A 24,098-nucleotide genomic window follows, 5' to 3' on the forward strand; every position below is an offset into this window, starting at 1 on the left:
AACATACTGCAGTTTCTGAATCCCCTGGACACCGCCTCCATCTTTCAGCAGAGATCATGCCCTCCATCATAATCTTCAATGTAATCATCAAGTCCCCCAAACTTACTATTCAGAAGCTACCTCACAGGAAGTGGAACAAAAGACACATTTCAATAATGCAACTAGAGACTGTTAACTACTTGACTCCGCAAGATGACTATGGGGACTAGAGAAAATGATGTGCATAGAAAACTCAATCGCCCTGTTCTAGTTTTAGATTCAGAACACCACTGGGAACCAGCTGTGCCAAGTCAACCTCAGACCATCTGCAGTGTGAAGGGCTCTACTGCACCCGCTCCAGAACTCACACAGTGATTGGAAGAAAAAAAATGACAGGTCTCTGACTGAAAAGTGTTTTTGAAATGGCTTTGAGAGAATGGTGGTGGTTGTTGTTGTTGTTGTTTTTCCAGGTAAAGATGCCCTTTCACCTTCAACAAACCTGTAAATAACAGATGGAGAACAGCAGTTGTCAAACCTTTAGGCTATTTAGAACTATTGCAGTCATTAAGTAATAATGTGCAATGCACTTAAGAGATCTCTGTGTTCCACCATTGTGGACGTGATGCACATATCAGAGAGACAAAGAGACCCTGAGAAAACGGTTGTAAGATGTGTAGGTTTAAGGTGGTATTATTCATCTGCTTGTCTGTGGGTCTGAGGAAGGCAATGTATCTCTGAGGTGTGATTAATTTATGTGGGATATGTCAGGGGATTGAGCATAGCCTATTTTTCAGCTTGACAACTAAACTGAAGGTTTGCTACTTTGGGGACAGAACAGCCTAGAGAGTACTTCTGGGCCTTAAATCGAATTTGGTGCACAGGCAGTGTGTGTGCGCACACGTTTACACACATAGAGCACCAGATAGACACATTACATACACAATTCAGGCCTTAATTTCCTGTTCAAATTGGGACTTTTACAACTCTATGCATCATTAATGGGGGGGGGGGGATAAGGGAACTGCTATGCTGATCTAAAACAAATAAACCCAAACTTTCACTGTCCATCTCTCTCTCTCTCTCACGCCTAGTAGCTCTCAGGGGAGTAATAACAGAGGTTGATATTTCAGATCACATCTACGCCTTTTGCATCATTTACTGAGACGACACAGATTCGATGGACTGCTACTTATTCACTTAATGCCTCAAAAAGTCAAATTCACAGCGATTATTTCTATATTCAGACATGCTGATGTGTGCACTTCACTTCATAAATCATAGCTTTTTAAAGCAAATAGTTGAGAATTTGCAAGATGTCAAGAGGTTTAATAAAAGAGTCGACAGGTTTTGGAGGTTTAGGATCACTTTGTAATTTCAGGAATATTTTGCGGCAACCTAAATAGTTTATATTAATTGGACTACAAAGCACATAATGAAGACAATATTTAAATTAAAGAGTAAATAAAATCCTACCTTGTGTAATACTGGGAATTGCTGACCTGGATATTCATTCACTTTGACATGTCCTTTAGGCTGAGCATATGAATGAATATCTAATTACTGTGTTGCTGTTCTGAGGTAAAGACCTGCTTGACTTAGTGCTTGCCTTCACATCAATGGCTGTTCATTTCCTGCTTTGTGACAGACTGATGTTTGAGGTCTTGCTCTGCTGCTATCCATTTCCAGTGCTTATTATGTCTTATTTTTCAGAAGCAAACCACAGGCGCACTTTGATAAAGGGCTTAGACGTGCAAGCGATTAAAATGTGTAGCTGCAGCTGCATAATCGTTCAGCCCTGTGCCCTTTCAAAGCACTCCTCACTCACTGGATGTTTTGTGCTCTCATCACTGGGCAGCAACTTTCAAAATTTCAAACCAGACAAGCTTCTTCTTCTCAACGGCCAAATCTGTGGTAGTTACAGAGATGGTAAGGTGAATGACGAGCACTGAGACAGTTTATATTTTCAAAACTACAGTGTTTAAAACAGACACTCCAAAACCATGACTGAGATATCACTCAAACCAGCTCAGGCCACACACACACCACCAGTAACATCCCTGTGCAAATTACTGGGATGGATACTTCATACAAAATAATTATTTTATGCTTCCACTATTCAAATGTTAAATATATATTTTGCTATTATCAGAAAGGTAAAATAAGCCAGTACATTAATCAAGTGCTGTAATAATGATTAATAATTTATACAAGTTCAACCTTTATTGTAAACCAATCATTTTTATAATACCTATTTGTTGCATGTATAGGCTGATAGGATCTTAGATCTAGGAACTGCGACGGTGGCAATGCACCCTGTTAAGACTGATTCAAAGCACAGAACACCGATGCTGCCACAATGGGAAACTGCTCGCTGTCTGGAAGCACCTTTAGGCTTTTTATATACACACACACTGCAATTACTAGGCTTTAGCATGTTGATAAAATTAACAAGGCAGCACACTGTTGTAGAATCCTTCAATTTAAGCATGCTCACGCATTGCTGTATTAAGGTAGTGCCTTGCTTCAGTGAGCTTTGTGATCATGAGTGTGTGTGCAAGTGTGTGTGTTTGCTGCTGTAGCTTTGATAGTGGAAGTAAACAATACAATTTGACAGCTTAACTTGCATGTATATGAATATAATTGAGACAATTTCATGACACTTTTGCAAACCACATATAATCTTTTTACAGCCAGTTGTCATACAGTTTAAATAGATGTTCTAAACTGTATTACTGCACTGATGACGCTTTTCTTCACTGTGGTTGTGCTGATGAACCTTCAAGTTTGCTGAGACAGAACATCTTCCCACATTGATCACATGGGTAAAGCTTTTCTGTGGTGTGAATATGCTGATGAGCTTTCAAATGCATTAACTGATGAAAACTAGTGCCACACTGGTCACAGAGGTAAAGCTTTTCTCTGGTGTGAATACGTTGATGAGTCTTCAAATGCGCTGATTGACGAAAACTTGTGCCACACTGGTCACAGAAGTAAGGCTTTTCTCCAGTGTGAATTCTCTTATGTCGCCTTAAATATCTTGGTTCACTGAACATCTTACCACACTGGTTACAGTCATGTGGTTTCTCTATAGTATGGGAAGGCTGATGTTGATCTACCTGTCCTCCATTGAAACTCCCTTGACCCTCATCATGAGGTCTAGCTAGACTTTTGCAAGTCTCTTTCTGTGAAGCAAAAACAGGCGGACAAAAGAAGAGAGAGACACAAGAGTTCAGGGGATATTAAATGGTGGAGTTCCCTGATAATACAGGAAGAGGAGTCCTTATAAAAGTAAAAAATTGACATTGCAGACCTGAATAATGGAGAGAGGTTTATTTTATTGTGACTACCTTTTTCTACAACCTAAAAATGCCTCTTATAATGTGGTTGCCCACGAATCACAATGAACTGCCCTTTTCATATCAGTTCATTATTCAGACTAGTGTTGTGTTAATGTTAGAAGGAGGGGTTTTATTTTGCCCTAACCAATCAGCAGTAACTGATTTATCCATGCCAATTTAAGAGCTGTGATTTCTGTACATTTCTTTACAACAACCTGTGCAGCTCCATCAATCTCATCCAAAGTTGTTGCCATTTTAACAGCGATTTTTCTGACTTTCTGGCTCTGGCACAGGAAGATGACGCCCAATTATCAAGACACAATAATTGTGTCCCCCATAATTTTGGACATAATCACTGTGTTCAAAATCCTCCTCTATGTTTTAAAGTGTGTTCTTCCTTATAGTAGGTAGTAGCTGGTAGTGTTTGGTGGTGAACTATACCTTGAGTACAAATTCAGAATGGTGGTTAAACTATAAACCAGACCTATGTTTTAAATTATTATGTGTATAAATATTTTTGACTGATACATGTTGACTGTATGAATTTACAGCTTTTCTGAAAAAAAAAATATATGGAATTTGCCCCATTTTCTTATTATTTTTAAAGAGATTAATCTTTGCTATTCCTTGTGAAGAAACAATATCACAATATAAGTTTTTAAGTGAAGATTTACATATAACTAAATTAGAAAACAGGTTGCAGCGCACAAACTTGCTCTCATGCAGTTATTTGTATTTACACCTAACTGCCAGTTGTAACTGTTGTACTGTACTGTAACTATAAACTACACGATGACCATTATTCATGAAATACAGATATTTCTCTATTAAAACAAAGTAATATCTACATTTAAAAAGGAATGATACTGACTTCCTGTTTACACTGTTGATTGCTTGAAGGTGCTACAAATTTTTCATACATAAACATATATTTTTATTTTGAGCATGAAGGTTCATTTTTGACTTTGAAAACATTAGATTGACAAAAAAATTTTAACTTACGATCGACTCCAAATACCAATACCAAAATAAGTTTTACAGGATAACACTGATAACCAAACTCCAAGTAAACTAAGTGGTTGCTTCCTGAGTTCTCTATCTGCCAGTAAAGCTCTAGAGGCCAAACAAAGTTTTACTTGTCTTGATAGGTTTTCTTGATGATAAACTCCTCTAAACTGTAGAACATCAACTACAAGTGACAAACAGCTAAAAGAAGAAGTATTTTTCTTACCGTTTACGTGTGAATGAAGTTTAATTAACCTCTGCAAGGAAATGGGTGTCTTCATGTAGGTCAGAGTCAGGGAGGTTTGATAGATGCATTGGTGGTTTCCATGGTAACCGCGGATGAATCCAATTCAAAAACCATTTTAAAAATAAACACACCAATATCATGAAGCACTCCATGCACTTAAACTGCACGCTGAGCAAAACTTTGTAACTTTGTAACTGCATTATACGATGATCTTTCAGCGCAAAGTCCTTAAACCTGAGCATAAAAAGGTACAATGGCCAGGTAGAGACACTGGTGTAAGTGTTCATTAATGAGTTCTTCAGTGCATTCATTGTTGAAAATGTTTGATTTTATAATTATTCTGCTGGAGCCTTGATATCACGACTTCAACTGGTTCAGTTTTGTGGTTCTTACCTCTGCACTTTAGGATATGTTTGTCTAAAACAGGCATGTTTGGTCCTGTAGTGGCGTTTTGTGTTCCCACTCTTCATTATGTTGCCACTGTTTCACTGCATACCAAGCAAAATGGTCTCCAACTTCCCTCAGGCAAAATGAACGCATATCCCTCAGTCCAGTCATCCCTCATGCTTTTCACTGTCAACCTTTCTTTTTTGTATCAGTTAGTTGTGAAAAAGCCATTTTACTTTATCAATAGGAGCTCCTACATTCCACAACAACCTTGCTAACTGTGGCAGGTAGTGGATGGCTGAATGATGACAGGTGAGGTGATGTGATAGCAATGTGTCATTCAAAAACAGTGTGGGTCAGGTTGAAGTTCAATTTTTGTCCCGGTCCGGATTAAATTGTTGCTCGGTCCAGATCCGGACCAGAGTTCGCCTATTGATTATGTATGGTTTGGTGTGTTGCTAGGACTATTCATCACAGTCTGTTTATATTTGGTTTTATCTATGAACTGCTGCATTGATGCAACTGGATTCCTAAAACAGCAATTGTGATGAAAAAAATAAACTTAGCAATGGACAAAGTGTACAAATCAGCTCTAGGTTTTTGTGAAAAGACAAAAACTAAATTTAACTACTGTTCGTAAGTAAGTAAACTGAATGGGCCTGTGTGTAGCACCACTTGTTTGATGTGATTATGTGACTGTGATGGGCCTTTTAAAAGTGTAGTTAGCGATTCCGGAGAAAGATATTTGAACAAAACACCCCCAAAAAATTGGTTGGTGGTTGGTCTGGACTTTGAGAAGCTCTGATCTATACCATAATACATATGCTACATAAGTGTTCCATATACTACTATATACACTTCAGGCCACAGTACTTTCTCTTTGGGATTCATCACCGTTCTTTACACAGAACAGAACTTGAAACATGTAGTGCCAGTAGTAGTGCCTTGCTGTTAAGTGAGCTTTGTATTGTTTGTGTGTGTGTGTGTGCATACATGCACATGCGTATGTGTGTGCATGTGATTGTATTTTGCATTATTACGTACCAACAGCCAGCAGGGGTTGGTAATGGTTGATGTTTTTGGTGGTAAGAGGTGGACACATGCGGATGGCAAATGGTGGCAGCGGCAGACCAGACAGTAGGCCAGTGAGCAAGAACTTCAACTGGACTTCTTGCTGGTTGGACGATGGAGGAGGAACCTCACCAGCTATCAAGGTCTGACCTAGAGATAAAAACAACAAAGAAAGGTTTAAGGGGGCATTCACAAAACTTACATATCAATGGAGGAATTTTTAAATTAAAAAATACAGTAAACAGTAAATGTTCAGCAATGCTACAAGAACATTAAATGTCCATTAAATATCCCTTTTTCTATTTCTATGTTATTTATTTACTTTTCCTGTAATTTGAAGAAAAGAGTGAAGACTGTTTTCTCCTAGAGTGTGCAGTCCGCCATAAATCAATATTACAAGTTGACGCCTGTTTACTAAATGACATAGAAACAATCACTGTAATTGAAGCCACAATTAGGCTTTACTGATTAGGTTTTTTTGCCCCTTATACGAGTCCTTTCATACTGCATATATGTTGATCTCACTGTGCCCAATATGATTATAGGCGTACATTAAAATTAGTCAAGCAGATCCAATTTAGATGACATGTTTGGCAGCAAAATAACTGCATCACAACTTTCCTTCTTTGGTTCCCTATAACTTTTTGAACTTCTTTGTATAATATATGTGTAAAGGGGCAAGAAAATATGGGCAGGATTTAGACAGCCTCTCTTCATTGACAACATGAACAAAAGTAATAAACAATATCAGACATAATCAAACACAAGCAACTGGAAGAAAGCTCAAGACACAAAGTATAGTGTTTGGAGCTTGTAACAAGCCCACCTACTGCACATACCTAACAAACATACAGCGACAGTATCAACTATTGAACAGCATCCCAAAGTAGCTCCTTTCAGATGAGGCTGTATACAGTAATACATGAGACAGTGTCCTAATTTTGTGCAGGTATGACTCATCCTACTTAGTCCTGTGACACAATGTCATTTGTACCCTGATGAAGCCATAAGCCAAAGCATGTTGGAATAAACCTAATCTCTTTTAGCATGGAGAGAAGATGTGTGCAGTTATCTCTCTTTACCTTTTTTCCCACATTTCTAGATAGGTATTTGTAATAGAGCTCATTAGCACTCTTACGAATAAAAGTGTGAACCTGTCCTTACTGATATAAGTCAAAGATGTTCTTTGGCTAACTAAGAAAAGCACAATTTGACTGCAGCTGGAGCCAGCAAAAAAGAACAAATACTGTTTGTTTCATTAAGCTCTGGCCTCAAGTTGTCCCGATTTAATGATCTCAAGGATATAGTGGGGAGTTAAGACAATTAAGCCACTGACCCATGTTTTACACAGGAGTATCTATAGGCTTCATCTAGTTAAACCTAATTTGCTGATTTCATCGAATTTCTAATCCCACACAGTCACAGAATTTAACACCAGTTTTCACCATAAATGTAAGCCCCGGGCCCTTTAATATCTTCAAGGGCCTAAACACACCCTACTTTACTGATGCATGGATTTTGATGGCCATGCTCCTCACAGTCAGACAGTTAATGACTATATTTTATATGTTTTAAACGGGCAATCATCTCCTTTTGTGTATGTGCTGCAGAGCTAGAGGACATCCTCTGAAGGTGCAACAACCTTGAAGTTATATTTGGCACTGGTTGAAAAATCCATTTGGTTTTCATTTCATGCATCATAATAGCCTTCTTTACACTAGAAATTTAATGTCTAAATGAGCAGCATTGCAACTAGTAGATATAATAAAATGAAATGAGGACAACAAACAAACCAGTGGATCAATACACCACAGATACAACAGATTGCCATGCATAGCAAATCAAAATATGAAAAGGATGCAAATATGGTTTTGCAGGTGGCAGCTAATGCCTAAAGCAACGATTTGTTTGTCTTTCTGTCCATCTGATGCCCTTCTTGTGTCAGTCTCCAACAACTTTAGCATCAAATTTTAGCAACAAACTAGCTGTATCAGTGTAGAATTTTAGCAACCTGCAGGCCAGTGACATTTCTTCATAACAAGAGCTTTAGTTAGCAACTGTCAGTCAGAGCTCCAGGCAGTTGCTGGCTCAAATCCGTGCATGTGTGAGTGTGTGTGAGAGAGGAGAGACAACAAAATCCTCCCCTCTCATGCCAGCATCACCACTACTGCTCTACCTCCCCAAGGCCCTCAGCTGGCAGGCAGTTTGACTATCACTGAATACAACTGACAAAGGAAAAAAAAAATTCTGCATCTTATTACTATTTCATACCCACATTCGTCTTTTGATAGGCAGCTCTGTTCTAAATCAACAGAGATGAGAGAGAGAGAGGGAGGGGGCGAGTGGAGAAGACTACAGAGGGGGAAACGCATCTTAAGCAGGAGGATATGATGGTAAAGAGTCAAAAGTGAAAGAAAGGAAGGGCCAAGCACCCATGAGACTCTTTGTGCAGAGCCAGTCAGTCTGGGGAATAATGCCGGCCTGTGTAGTGCATAGAGGAGAAACCAGCAGTCACACATGAAAGCAGAAAGTGAAGTGCTGCCCTGAGGCCCATACAACTCACACAGGTATAATAAAATATATGAGAGGGCCTGATGCACACACACACACCTACAGCTCCATCTCCTTCATTCTTTTGAGTTCTCACTTTTCTTTGTTTTTTTTGTTTTCGAAACTGAAAGTTGTCCTATGGAGAGAAAGCTTTTATTGCAACAAAAAATATATGTGACATGCTGACTCTGAAACACCAAACTTCGCTGTACTGACGCTGTACACGGCAACATATCTGGTGCTTGTAGGTGCTGATGTGTACAGTCATACCGATCATGCTGTTGAGAGAGAGATCCTGAATCCTTTTCTGGTTTGGACCCAGCAGAGCTCCACAAAATGACACAGGGGAGTAGAGTGGCGACAGCCCCGAACTGACACAGAGGAAGAGAGAGAATATTAATCAAATACATTTGGAAAGCATGGTGCACATTCATTATTAGAACCAAGTGAATAGGGAGTGATAAATGCTTGTGAGAATGATGAATGTGATCCGCTCTTTAAAAATTTACTGACCCAGAGGGAGACAGCAGCACTTGTACATGATGAAATGAGTAATGATTCCTCATATTGATTGGATGCTGCTCAATTAAAAAAAGAGAGGACTTCTAGAAAAAAAAATGTTTTTATGTGGGCTGCAAACTGTGATACAACTTGTTACAACCAGGCTTTAATCTGTAAATCGAACAGGTGCAGCGCAGTGAAGTGTCTCAACCTAAATAACTCGTCTTAATTTATCTCTATGTGCTCAGCACACTGTGACAACACATCTCACTAAGAGAGTTTTAACAGAAATCTAATTCATGTCTAACCTAACTTCTTTTTAGGATTTGTTTTGGCTTTCAGATAGACACATTGAGCATCAGACAATCGCAGGGAAGAATATCAATTTAGTGAAGCGTGAAAGCCAAGTGCTTGCATCTGAATAGTCCCTGAAATAGAAAACCTAAGTACTTCAAGCAGATTAATTCAAACTAGACGAGATTATAATACGGCAATACATCACAAAGCAGTGCTACAAAAGTCAAGAACATGCAATCTCTCTCTTTAATGCAAGGTTGCGGATTTGTCTTGTTTGCCTGAATTAAATTCCGGTGTTTCTCACTAGCTGACAAACCTCTCTCTGCCTCACACAGGAAGCCAACTTAAGAGAGAAATACAAAACTGTCTCCTCAACAGCAGCAAGGGAGTGCTCCATCAAAGGAAAGCAGGGCTCATCAACGATAGTTAAAGTCACTGCACACCCTACCTGTGACAGTCACTAAGAAGACTAAATTTAGGTCAGAGGATTACGTAGTTTAAAGTCAGTTTATTTAAGGCACCTCACAAAGTGTTCAGACTTTTAACTGTTACCTTCCCCCTTTAGGCCACCACCTGCAAAGCTTTCTGTATGTGTGTATACCTAGGATTGGCAGGAGCCCTGCCGGTGTGGGCTTTGAGCTCCCACAACATGACTCTGCCGTCGCTGACTGTGAGCGCAGCATTGTTCTCGTTGACAGGGCAGATAACCATGCGATATGGCCGGACTGTCTTAGTGACTCGGATAGCATCGCACTGAGAGCGAAGGTCATACACAAGCTCCTGGCTACTCTGTTCGGGATCTGGGAGAGAGAGAGGGGAGAGAGAAAATAGAAGGAGATAAGTGCAGTAGAAAGGTCGACAGAGATCGTCTGAGACGGTGGGAGAGCGATGTGAATGGAGGGAGACACAAATGTGGGATAAGACATTTAGTAAATGTTAATAAAGAAAGGAGTAGATAAGAGTGGATGAAAGAGCGGTGGCCAGACAAGTGAAGACGAATTTTGAGTAATTGTGAGAGGAAAGTAGAGTAGGAGGGTAGAAATAGAGGGAAGGATTTAAGGAGATAAGAAAGGAGGACAGGAAATAAGAGAATAAATGAGTATGTGAGAGACTCAAAGAACTGGCAGAGAGAGAGAGAGAGAGAGATGGGTAGACAGAGAATAGTGTGGAAGAGATAGCAAGAAGAGTAAGTAACAGGGAGAGAGAGAGATTTGGCAAGACAATAGACTATAACACTAAGCCAAAGATAAATGAGACAGTAAGAGGCTAAATGCCCACTGGAGCATAGAGAAAGGCTATAGCCTCTGACTGCAGTGCAGTGTGGCTGAATAGATGATGCCTGGAAGACGACACGAGAATGAGAATGGTTTGTGAGTGAGTACAGTACTATTAACATACACTGTATGTGTGCACAAGTGTGCTTGAAGGGGTTTCATACCTGCTACCTCTTCAGGAGCGGTAGTGGAGCGACACACTCGAAGGGTGATACACCCGTTCTCATGGAGACAGTACAGGGCATCCCTCTGAGCACAGGGGATCACCTAAACACAGAGAGTCGGGGACACAGTTAGATGATGATGTGTGTGTTCATGATCAGGTTTGCCAGCTGTCTTTGGGAGACAGGCTGGCACTTTTGCATGTGTAGTTCTATCAAAACTTAGTACACACACAACTGTACACAAAATCTAAGCTCAATCAAATAAGCCCATATGTCAGTCTGTTTTATTGTCATTTAAAAAGTAACTTAAGTAGTAATCTTCTATTTGTTGATCATCACAGAATGATTGAATAAAACAACAGTAGCAGCTGCACCTTCGTGATGATAAAAGTATTCACTTTTAAACAAGATTTAAACAAGAGTCTTCAGTGGCTCTGTGAGGCTGTACTTCAGCACAGCTTTGCTTTGAGCTAAATGCTAAAAATCAGTATGCTAACATGCTCACAATGACAATACTAACATGTTGAAATTTAGCAGGTCAGATATAAAGTTCACCTGTTCACCATATTAGTTTAACATATTAGAATGCTAACATTTGGTAATTGGCACAATGTCATCAGTTTAACAAGTATTTCATCATAACAGAAATTGAAATGTTGACCCAATGATGATGCTACAGGGAAAGTCAGGGGATGACAAAGTTATTAAAGTTAATCCTCAGGGCACCATGGATATCTGTACCAAATTTAATAGAAATCTATCAGATAGTTGAGATATTTCAGTCTGGACTAAAGTGGTTGACTGACCAACCACCTGACCGTCATGGCAATGCATAGATCCATTTCATCCATGTCAACCTGCTGGTGGCACATGAGGAAGTCAAGGGATCACTAAAGTCAGTAGGATGTGGGGTCTATGAATGTCTGTACAAAATTCCATGGCAAATCCATCTGATAGTTATTAAGATATTTCAGTTTAGACTACAGTGGTTGACCGACTGAACAACATATTTTCATGGCCTATTGTCATTTTCAAATTTCACAGTAAGGAACAGATGCTAAGCAGGAGATTTCATCAGTAAGCCTACATTTTTTGTAATTACTGGTAGTTTCCATTTATCATTTTTCAATTTTGAGCACCCTTTGTCATTTTGTCAAATGCTCTTTTTCAACTTATCATTGTAAAACTAGATCCAACACCTCCTGCATCCTCCCCTTAACTCCCCTCACGTTCATACACTATGTGACCCAAAGGCCACGCCTCAAACATACCTAAACCCCTAATGATGACGTCAACAAAAACTGAACATTTTAACTCCACAGGGACAGAAGTTGTAATGAACTGCATTAGATTCATAGCTACTGTAGATGTACCTGATGAAATGGCAATCTAGTGGGCATGTGTATGTGCCAGATCTGACAATACAAAGTATAGCTGTGTAGCTGTTTGTATCTCCCCATCTCTTCTTGGCTTCTAAACTCCAGCTTGGACATTTGCTGAAGCCGTGTCATCAGTCATGCAAATTGGCTGTGTGACAAGCACTTTATAACACTTACAGAAAGGAGGCGTTGGCTGCACAGAGCCTGGGTGGCTGAGTAATACCCCTCTACTCCTGCTCTGTGACTTTAGGACTCTTTGACTACAAAGCCTTGTTCTCCACCTTTTGTAGCGTTTAACCTTGGAAACATTTATTAAATCAGGATCAATGATAAGCAAAAGAAAGTATGATTTATGGATGCGTGATAAAATTTAGAACAGAACACAATTTCACACACATAGAATGTCAATTATCCACTGTGATCAAGTGAGGAACAGTAAACTAGTCAATGCATGTGCATATAGGCATGAACTTCAAGGTTACACATTTAAAAAGGGGAAAATTATGGCTCAAACTGAGCAGAACCACCACAATGAAAAGCACAAGATCTACTCAGTGTAATGACAAGTCACTACAGTGGTCATTCCTTCACAGGCAGACACAGAAAGTTAGGAGTGAAAGCACAGTTAACAGAGTGACACCAAGAGGCAGTTTCTGTTCCATTACTGGCTCTGTAGCCGTGACAAATCCTCTTTCTAATACCCCCACAGCATTCATCAATTTCCAATTAGAAATCCAGGCTCCAAAAGCAAAGAATTGGAACCTAAAGGTCACCGATGCTGCTGAATGGGACAGCTGAAAGGTACAAGAAGTCAGAGGATGTATGTGCGCTGGTTTTTGCTGTACCTAAGGACTGCATGGCCCTGCTGTGCAGTCGTCAGACCGTGATGACGCGAGCACGGAGGGGGAGGAAGAAAAGTAGAGAACTTGATCATTCACGGCAGGGGGAATTGGCTTCTTGGAAGAATCATCCATTAAAAAAAAGACAGATTTGGTAAATCTCTTGAAGTAATGCAATAAAAGTTCATTCGAGGGGAGGGAAAGACGGTGATGTAGGAAGCATGTTAGAGCGAGACGGCACAGCCATCCTTTCCTTTATCGTACATAGACCAACTAAGGCAGCAGTGCAAACATTTAGCAAGTTGTGTTTGCTTGTAGTTTCCAAACGCTCACCAGGAGTGTCTTTCCATCACATTCCAATTAATTAAAAAACATCTGAGAGCTGACCTTGAAATCCATGCTACTGGCACCGTGCCCACCAAAACTAGGCTAACTCCTTTTATATATATGGTTTCCACAAACTTTGATTCCATCGAGCTCTATTAAAATCCTTATTACACAGAATTTACTGTACATATATAGACCGCCTCACCTGGATGAAAGGCACCCCGGAGCGCTCGATGGCCACCACACCCACCGTCTGGCTGAGCTCCAGGTCCAGGATGAGGATCTCTCTGGGATAAAGCAGCAGCATGTGGTTCCTCTTGGAAGGGAGGTAGGACAGCTGCAGACAGTCGTTCAACGTCACCGCCTCTGCACTACAGGGCCACGAAGAAGAGGAACGACAGGAAAACAGGAAAAGAAAATCAATTTCACTGACAAATTATTTTCTTAACTGGAAAACGTTGGCATGTTCTCTGAAAACGGTGAGCTAAAAGTCTAAAACCAAATAAAGTATTTATTGATAAATGAATTCACGTTTCAGGGATAATTATGCCCTCACCCCTTCCTGAATGTTCCCAGGATTCAGCGTTTTCTACTTTCACCGCCGCTGTCTTGATTTTGCATGCTTGTTTTCCTTCTGCTCCCAGCTGTTACTCCAAATTACAGTGAACTAAATTAAACTTGCCTGAACTCAAGATACTGTACACATGACATATTGGAGGAGGCAGAAAGAAATTGTAATAACTCGAAATTGAGGTCTAGATCGCCTGACGTATTGCCAGTCTTATTCTCCAGACACATTACCAAAGATATAATGAGACATGGCTGTAACAACACATGCATATGAAATATGGAAATATTATTCACACCAATGTGATGATGAATTAGAGGGTCCTAAAACAAGTTTAATAACAACTCTCATGTTTAAGATCCACTTGATCTTTATTCATGTCTTCCCATACAGCAGGGCTGAATGAATTAGTTATTACTGTTGTGGTCTCTCTGAGTCTAAGGCAAATGAGGGAGAACTTTAAAGTGAATTTGGTCTAATGATGGGAGGCTTTTGAATTAAGCAGGTATTGGCAGCTCAGACAAAAATTATTCATTCCATGAACCCTGACAATGTTAAATTAAGTCTGTTTATTGCTGAAATTTATTTCACACGTTTTTAAACTAGTTAGATTTTCTATTAGTCATGGCAGCAGCCAAGCCCTGTTCTCTCCCAATGACAACACAGCAGTCACAAATGCTTAGCAGTTCAGTCAAGAAATGAAGTCAAGAAAAGAACAAAGGGATGATTTTCATTGAATCTACGACCGGATCCACAGCCATAGCTCATTCCTCCAGCTTCATTCCTCTCTAGGTCATGATGAGATCAAATAATAGATGCACAAACTTTATAACAAAATGGAGATTATTATCATCTATGGTAGGCATAACAGATAAAATTGAGTCAGCAGAGGAACCTTTAGGAGTTGCTGAGTTAAATCACACTGTTACCAGCTCAGTGGAGTCAGACGAGGCAGAGATAGGGGCTGAAATGTCTGAGCTACCAAAGGTAAAACATCAGAAAAAAAAAACGTGAAAGAGACTTCTGTCTCTGAGATGCAAAAAAGAAAGCAACAGATCTTCAGACAGAAGGAGGAAAAACACAAAGAGAGAAGACAAGTTCTATAAGCCCAAGCCCTTCCCAAAATATTCCACAGTCCAAGACTCAAAGCATCACACACTCCTCACATCTCTCTCTCTCTTTGCTGAGACTGAGGCATAAAGACTACAGCAGTCAGTAGTAAGTGGTAATACATTGTCACATGCGTACATGAGTGTGCACATACACTGATCAAACCATTATGTAGTCACCTCAGCTGTAGCTTCTTGACAATACAAAATAAACTAATACAACTTCATACTGACAGGCAGGGGTGCATGAATCATGACTTTGGCTTATATCTACACATGAGCACCAAATGTGTGCATAATTATGTTTATAATGTAGGCCCCCCCAGTCTTGGCTGACAGAGGACCAGCAGCTGGAGATGGCTCACCACAACAGGGACATGGAAATTTCAAAAGCACCACAAACAGATGAAAAACTGTTCCCGTAACATAAAACTTGTTCCTCAATTTAGTTACAAGGTTCTAAAATTCATGACCCTCTTGAACTTTAGATCTAATCTTTTGTGGTTTTATGAATTTTTTGGCACATTTTGAAATTTGAAAAGGTACTCTCCTAGTTTCTCATGTCTATAGTTGAAGTAATTATTATTTTATTTTGAATTTTCTGTTTTTTACATCATATCTTTAGATTAGAAGCAAACTTAAGTATTAATAAGTATTATATAAGCCCTGGTGAATAATATATTGTCATCTTTTATATTGAACCTCATTACTGTCATTGATATTAAAAGTGTAACTACTAAATTTCTGAGAATTAAAAACATTAAAAATAAATGTAAAGTTTCTCCATGTGTGTTTGTGTGTGGGCTGTGAGAGATATTTCAATAGTGGTTATCATTTGATGTATTTCTTGTATATATTATACATGTTACAAATGGTGTTCTTGAACTAAAAGCTCAGTGGTAGTTTGTTATTCCACAACTCTTCATGCTGTGTCTATTTCAAACGTGTTCCTTGTAAAATGACACAGTTGATTGTTGAACAGTTAGTTTACGTTGTCTGAGCCAGAGTTAGGACAAATTATAGTTATTTATTACACGACTTTGTTGAATACTCGATTCTGATTGGTCAATTATGCCGTTATAAGGTCTGTTATTTCTGAATAGCAGACCGCTGCTATGAATAATTGACTGTTGCTATGGACGCAGTTCTGATCATAGACTCTGAAGGACAACGTCCAATTATATCAATCAGTGGAAAGAGGTCCGGTAAAATTACCATCTGCAGGCACAGATGTGACGGCAGCCTGAGGAGCTACTGGACTCCTACTATTACAGATCCTGTCGTCCAATCCAGACAACAGCAGTAGATCTGGTGAGCGTCTCTCCTAGTTGCCTATCGCTACATACTAACTTAAGCGATAAGCAGTTGTGATAATAGTAATATTGTTATCAGTTGTAACATTAGTAACAACTGTGTTTCCAGGAGTGTCAACTGCAAAGCCCCAGCAAGAAGGAAACATAGAGATGAACAAGGACAGAGTTTTCATAGATATTTACGTTGCTATGCACGCAGCTCCAACTGTAGAATCTAACTGACTATTTTTGTAGCGGAAGCAATAAAATCATTTTTAAATCAATATTTTGTGTCAGATTATAGATTTCTTTAGTAAATAACCATGTAATAAGTGGAATAATGTACAGCAAGCTGGTCATTATTGTGTACATTATCCCTTACGTAGATTTCTAAGTCTCTTTAACGTGTTGATTTGACAAACCTTTAGACGATAGAGTTGCTTGTTCTTTAATTCAACGTGATAGCAATGTCAATACTATTCCTTGGCTAGTTGAACTCTTGACCTTTCTTTCTATCTGAGGATTGTTCACTAACCTGTAAGGTTAACTATAGATATTTTCAGAGCCTGTACTAGAGTATTTAAGGCCTGGCTGAGTGCCAACATGTGAGACAAAGAAAAGATAAGTAGGTGATATGTATTCTCTGCCTCTCAGAAATATGATGCATTGTACTTCTGATTGTATTATTTGATTCCATTATTTCATAACCTGACAGTGCTCTCTTTGTGTTTATTGAGTGATCAAGCAAATCTCCTCGACAGTGCATTTAGTGTATGAACAGACATGCTGGCGTGTTAGTGTGCAGCCAATTCCTGTCATCTTGATAAAGGAAGCAAATCTGTGCTGGCTAACAGCCAGATTAATGGCTGCCTGATGACAGTAATGTGCATGATATAGCACTGTATTCAACGAGTTTCTGATAACAGTATAGGAGAGCAGTCTTGTTTAAATCCCCCATCTATCAACTGGAGGCAATAAGAGCGAAAGAGGAAAGATACCGTAAAGCTGAATATGATAAACACCCAAAACTGACACAGAGACACAGGCAGACTGGTGTCATATAGCTATAGCTCCAAGAGAAATTAGACACAGCATGAAAGGTGAGGCGAGAAGGTGTCACATACCAAGAGAAGACACAAGACTGAAATGGACACAACGAGAGAGGCAGGAGAGAGAATAAAGACAAGTAAGATTGATGGAGTGTTTGTTATTAGAGCTGGTTGGGTGGGTGGACAGAGCGGCCAGGGTGCTGCTGCTATAAATAAGCCTGTTTGACAGTCACAACCGCTCAGGCAGGAAGCTGCCAGCACATCAAACAATGCTTTGGTCCTGATCTGTCGAAACTTTTTAAAAGTATGCCTGATACCATTTCCCAAGTTAGTCATTTAATGGCGTCAAAATTAGGTTAGCCTTGTGTGTCTCAGAATTAAAAAGACATCGGTAATATTTTCCTCTCTAACATCATCTATGATAAATGATTTATAACCAGATCTTATCTGATCTAGAACAGTTTCAATGCCAATCTTTGTCAAATCAATTAAGCTAACGTCTAGATGGAAAGTATGAGCTGTACATCAAACTGTGCTCTGAACTGAACGGACAGACTCTTCAATGGATGTTTTGCACAAAATGAAAAAAATAGAGGAAATTAAATCCAGTATTAATCTCACATATTTAAGCCTGCCACTTCACTTTCTTACAGAGAACATCAGGCTTGGTAAATCTTTTAGTTTCTTCGTTTTGTCTCCTCCCAAACAAAGAAAATGTCACAATTCAATTCCAACATGACAGTTCACTTACTGAAAAATAGGAAGAGCAGCACAAGTGACAGAAAAACAAAACTGGAAACAGACAGCACCGAGTTAGCATCAGCATCTCACAACAGCACCTCATCAAACCCCTGCTGCAGACTAGCTGACTCAACCTGTTGAGCGTACAGTCAAAAATGGCATGTTATTATGTTAATGTGCTCCTAATACTGCATCTTATACTTTGTGGTTTGCAGTCATATCTATGAGATGGAAGCTTTAATTAATCAAGGCAGATATGTCCAGTGCATGAATATGTTGTCCAGCAGCGGAGGAAAAAACATGATTAATGCACACTGACAGGTGCTGATTCATTACAGGTCAAGGGCACATACATTCACTTTGCTGCTGCAGATGCCCCAAGTCTAAAAGAAATTGTCTAATAAAATTATCTGTTAGAATTCTGTTTGAATAAAACTCCAATGAGTTGCCCCTGAGCAATGCCAGTTGCTGGGATGAAACTGTTCAGTAGCCAACAGGAGCACTTATTACAGAGAGTAGGGACTTGGGAGATGTCTGAGACTAATTTATGGACATTAGTTTGATGGAATTAAAAAATGGTTTAAAATATGGAAAAAAAATCATTGCAGTGGCAGCTCATCACTACTGATTTGCTGCCAACTTACATTAACATCATAAGATGTTAACACATTTGTTTGATTAATCTGAAGATTTATTTTGCTTGGGATTTAAGGGCATACATTTAATGTGAGAGCATGACTAGGTAAACTACTTATTAAAGAGGTGATGCAGTCAAACGGCTCAACCCTCACATCAGCTGGGTATGTTTGCATGAGGAACACTTCACCGTCTACCCCTTTAAAACATCCTGTATATTACATCCTCAAGTATAGTTATAAAAATGAGTAACTTTAGCTCTTACGTGGGTTTTTCATTGGTGATGAGCACTTTGACCTTATTGAGGGCCTTCTTGGCTCCAGTAGGGGCCGGGGTAGCAGCAGGAGCAGGCTTGGTGTGAGCGGGGCTTGCATGGGGGCTGGCGATGTAGACCTTTTTGCCAGCACTGCCTGGTGGTTTGGAGTGTGAAAAGTCTGTGATGAAGACTATTCCTTCGCTTGTCAGCACTGTTGAGAAAAAAAGAAAGAAATCATTAAAAAGTTGCATATTCTTGTCACAGCTGAAGACACTGCCAGTATTCTATTAACAAGTGTCACTTGGAAAAATCTCTTTTGTCAATTGCCTCTTTTTTCCAAACGAGTGAAGAATTGAAAATGAGATGTTACCAACGGTTCAACGGTTAGCATAATAGAATGCCACACATCCCTCTAGAGGTGCCGCATTGTTTCTATATTACTTAAGAAATATGCAGACATCATGCAGAACTTTACCGAACTAGTGCAGTGCCCGTTCAAAACAGGCCGATTTCTCAATACCTAGAGAGGACAATGCCCGTCCCCTAAACGCCTCTCATGCAGACTACTGGTAGACACTACAATTTACTGAAGCTCCCTAAACGCCTCACACGCATACATGCATACATACAAAGTTCCTGCACGTGAGGAACGGGAATAGATTTGAACTCTCTGGACTTTTTCAATCCATTCTCTATAGTAGTTCTCATCACTACGGGTGTAATCCCATCTCTGACCACAATGTGGGTTGCAACGGCAGAGTGGCACTGTTCGTATTTCCGCTCACTGAATCCATGTGCAGAAGCAGAAGCAACGTTGTTTATGGGGTATTTTTATATATTTCTGAACGTGCCTGAGACATCCGGCACTAAGTCTTGAACGTACATGTCAAGTTTCGTTCAGAGTACACAGTCAGCAGTAGAGCTTAAGTTTTTAAAACCTTTTCAAGTCATTAACGCTGCAGATGTAATCCAATCTCCGACCACAATGTAGGTTGCAATGGCAGGGTGGCGCTGTCCATATTTTCGTTAGTTGACTCCACGGGCAGAAGAAGCAGCAAATCGACATTGTTTATGAGGTATTTTTTTTTATATATTTCTTGAGAACTAAACACATCAACTTTGCACTTCCTTCATTCCCCAGCAATCTACCTGCCAGGTATGAAGTAGATCGGATGAAGGGTTCTTGAGATATGCAAAGGACATACATACATACATACAGACAGACAGACAGAGATTCCTTGCTTTATATAGAGAGATATAGAGAGAAGAGATACTGAATACAGCATAGAGAATATATATGTAAGCAAGGAAATGAGAAAATGTTAGAGTGAGTGTACTAAGGTTGAGTCAGAGGCTTAGACAGAATGCCATGTTGTTCACCTACATGCCATGTTGGAGGGGTCAAAGGGGTCAAACGAAAAGGAGAGGATGTTCTCAGCGTAGCTCTTCTTCCACAGCTTGGTGCCTGTGTCTCCATTCCATAGAACAATGTAGTTGGGAGGGTGGACGGCCAACAGCAGATCACGAGACGCATCCTGGTTCCATAACCACTCCAAGTCTGAGAGAGACAGAGAGGAAGACAAAGAGGAGATTGTAGGAATGAAGAGGATGGAGGCGTAGTGTGCACCAGTAGGACAGACAGAGAGTGATGGTAAGAGCATCTTAATGAAAACAAATAGCTGACAACAGAAACAGCGTAAATTATCTTCTTGGCAGGGCTAAGGGGATAATGCCCTCTTCCTGTGCAACAATGACAGACTAAGACTAGACAAAGAATCGATTCACGCCACCATAAAAGGGAAGGGGGTTTCTGAAAGATCCCTTACCCTGGATAGGTTTGGAGTGCTCCTGGATCTCACAGTGGGCAGTGCCGCTGACTACATCCCACACTATGATCTTCCCCGCGGCATCTCCTGAAGCCAGCCGGAGAGAATAGGGCGAGCTCAAGTTATGGTAGTAGTTTTCTCTGGACCATTTCACCTACCAACACAAAGAAAACGCTGATTATCTGACAGTCGCTATGGAGACATTGCAAGACTTCCATATTTTGCCATTTGTCTAAAGAAGGTAAACAACAAAAGCTGATAGCAACAACGTCTCCCTGAAATAGAAGATGATGAACTTCACTGGTCACACAACTGATGCTGAGATCTGAGGACTTCTCAATTAACCGTAGAGTGATTTAAAACAAATGTGTTATTATGTATTAGCATCATTAAAGATTTTACTACTGTGCATATACTGTAAATGTGGGCTAAGGAGAGAAAGTTACAGAAATCTGAAGAAATAAATTACAGACCCTGTGGGAACAAGACAAATGACTCTATGATGGTGTTGATCATGTCTGTGTATTTGTTCCTGAACAGGCATGCCCTTTACATTGGCTACTTTTTTTTTTATCCACCAAGCTTTCTTGTGTCAGGCTGGGCGGTGAGAAATGGTCTGCTGCTGTGGCTGCGGTGCTTTACAAGATTAAAGTGTACTTTGTAGTGAGGAATGATAGCCTCGGATTGAGCCAAGACAATAATCACTGCACAAGTTATTGCCCATTATTTACCCTTCTGAAAAACACACAAACATATATACGCACATACACACACACACACTCACAATAGGACTCTCCATCAATTCCTAAGCAAACATTGGCTACACAGTAAAGCAGAGCTGCATTTATCTGCCAGAGATGGACAAAAACAACTTAGCTCAAGGTCACACAGTACTAACATTAATACAGGGTGATATAATACCACTTCACCAGTGGGTGTGTGTTTGTGTTTCACCTAGAAAGCACATTCACTATCAGCCAAAAACTGAAATATATGTCAAAGACATTTTAAAATACGCACCACAGATAAAAGTGAGGTATCTGTCTGAAAGCTTACAAAACACACTTCTACAATATATGCTGGCTTAATGTACAACAGGTAAGATTTATGTTTTTGCAGTCAAGGACTGAATATTCAATGAATAAATTCTTTTTATAATTGAGAGAAGAGAACAGTGAAACACATTGACTAAACATAACCTGTTCTACAAAGAACTTAATCTAACCTTTATCAGTCATTTTGTCTGAAGCCTTTATGTTTGTTTTTCCCACAGAAAATGTATTTTATGACAGACATCAAATTCTTTTTTGAGGCCTACAGTATTAAACATTTACACAGATGAAAGAAAAGCTACTTAGGTGGCTGGCTCACCTTAACCACATTGGCTTTGTGCCTCTCCAACACCTGGATGGTCTGGGACGTCTTTGGATCGATGATAAGAATGCTGGAGTGACATCCCTGAGCTATCAGCCCCTGCCAGCCCCTATATAAAAAGCGGAGAATGGAAGAGGGGAGAGGATGTTCAAAGTTGAAGAATAATGAGGCAAGTGTGAGGGAACTGAATGTTATTTCCAACGCAGAGGAAAAGGGATGGTTTGTAAGTGGGAGATTGTGCCAAGGGATGCACAAGTCCATTTTACGTAAATTGGCAAATATGAATCTAAATAATTTATTTTATTAGATGAATACATCAGTGAACGTGGCCATTTGACCTGGTACTGGTTTGTATTCCCTCCCTATGAATATAGTATGAGGCTAATTGAAAGTTCTGTCTACATTACATTTCAGCGTGCATTCAGCGCCTGCATGCATATGTAGCTGGACCACATCCAGACTGAACAAAAATTTTAAATCAACCCCATATTTTGAAAATATGATGTAAGCTGAAGTTGATTTTTGTGCAAACAGACTTTAAATGAATGAGTCCTGGTGCAGCAGGCTCACAAAACTCACAGATGAATCGTGTGTGACTCTAAGCCAAGATAAGAAATAATAACAGGAACTAATAAAGAGTAGCTGCAGGTGAAGACCACACCATTAACACAAAAATCATCAAACAATTCTGTCTAGTTACATGAAGTAAATAATTTGACAATTTAAGTCAAAGGTGATTAAATTTAAACATATGAACCATTACCAGTTGTATATATATGTAAAATAAAACCTGGTGATAGTGCAACCCTTGTGTAAAATTGTAATATTTCTGTTAGTTTTAACATTTCAGGAAGATTTAAGGGAGTTTTAACACAGACCAGGCAATGTGGCTTTCTGGAGTCACACTACAGTCACAGTCTCTATTAGATTTCTATGCAGACAAGGCTTCAGAAATTCATCAGGCCCAGCAAAACGTCACATCACATGACCCAGGATGTATGTTCCTGTGTTTAGTTGAGAAAAATCTACGTTACCGCCATCAATGAACACTGACATCTTTCTAATCAACAACAAAAGGCAACAATATAATGAAACACATTCAATTCAAAAAGCAGTTCGGGAACATCATCTGTCAATCGATCAAAATCAAGCAGCTATCAAATGATGCTAACGGCAGAAGCAGCAGTACTCACCAATCTACTGCGGTTTTATTCTGCAAATTGAGAGTGCCAGTCAACGTCCGAGCCGCGAGTTTGATGTTGACAGTGTAAGGAATCATTATTGTTGGCCAGTATTTATGCTACATTCACGTTTGTTGACCAAATGCTGCTACAGTGAATTAGCTTCTGCGGTTCGGCTCTGTTGTGAATCCTAACAGGAAGTGAAACAGTGTATTTTAAATGGAACGCCGTATAGGAACAAATCCCAGCGTAACAAAGGTTCCACATCTGATTACTCATTTTTCTCAATGCAGAAGCAAAATGCAATTGAAATTAACAAATTCTCGTACAAATCAAAATGTTTTTGTTAGAAAATACGGGTAAAAAGTACCAACACTGACTCTGAATCGAACAATAACATTTTCCCATCACAATATGGTTTTATATGTTTGAAACTTTTTAAAATATTTTTTATTGTTAGGTGGTGTCACACAGCAATTTTAAAATCAACGAAAACGTTATGATAGCTTTTTGAAAGCAATTACTTTACAAGTATGCACAAACTGATATAAAACATTATTTGGGTTAAGACTATATATCTATTCTTAGGGAGCTGTTATAGTTCCATCTTTGATCAATGTTTAATTTAAAAAGGTTGTGGAAGTGATAATTTACTGCCCGTATAAGGTATTTATGGGGTGAAAATGTGTAATTATAAACATGTAGACA

At 39.5% G+C, this 24,098-nt stretch overlaps 1 protein-coding gene across 1 annotated transcript in view; it reads right to left on the bottom strand.

The window, feature by feature from the left end:
- The window catches only part of wdr11 (WD repeat domain 11), a 57,393-nt gene extending 33,794 nt beyond the window's left edge, over positions 1 to 23,599 (bottom strand). The window contains exons 1-10 of the mRNA XM_042433591.1: positions 23,403 to 23,599; positions 22,207 to 22,318; positions 20,836 to 20,989; positions 20,394 to 20,567; positions 19,019 to 19,220; positions 13,564 to 13,729; positions 10,814 to 10,916; positions 9,977 to 10,175; positions 8,848 to 8,948; positions 6,001 to 6,177 (exon numbers count right to left, since the gene is read on the bottom strand). Of these exons, the coding sequence (XP_042289525.1) occupies positions 6,001 to 6,177; positions 8,848 to 8,948; positions 9,977 to 10,175; positions 10,814 to 10,916; positions 13,564 to 13,729; positions 19,019 to 19,220; positions 20,394 to 20,567; positions 20,836 to 20,989; positions 22,207 to 22,318; positions 23,403 to 23,488 (1,474 nt within the window). The 5' untranslated portion in view covers positions 23,489 to 23,599. The remainder of the gene's footprint in view (positions 1 to 6,000; positions 6,178 to 8,847; positions 8,949 to 9,976; positions 10,176 to 10,813; positions 10,917 to 13,563; positions 13,730 to 19,018; positions 19,221 to 20,393; positions 20,568 to 20,835; positions 20,990 to 22,206; positions 22,319 to 23,402) is intronic.
- Positions 23,600 to 24,098: the final 499 nt, after the last annotated feature.

This window comes from Thunnus maccoyii, chromosome 14 (assembly GCF_910596095.1).
Source record: "Thunnus maccoyii chromosome 14, fThuMac1.1, whole genome shotgun sequence".
In the NCBI taxonomy this organism is placed as follows: domain Eukaryota; kingdom Metazoa; phylum Chordata; class Actinopteri; order Scombriformes; family Scombridae; genus Thunnus; species Thunnus maccoyii.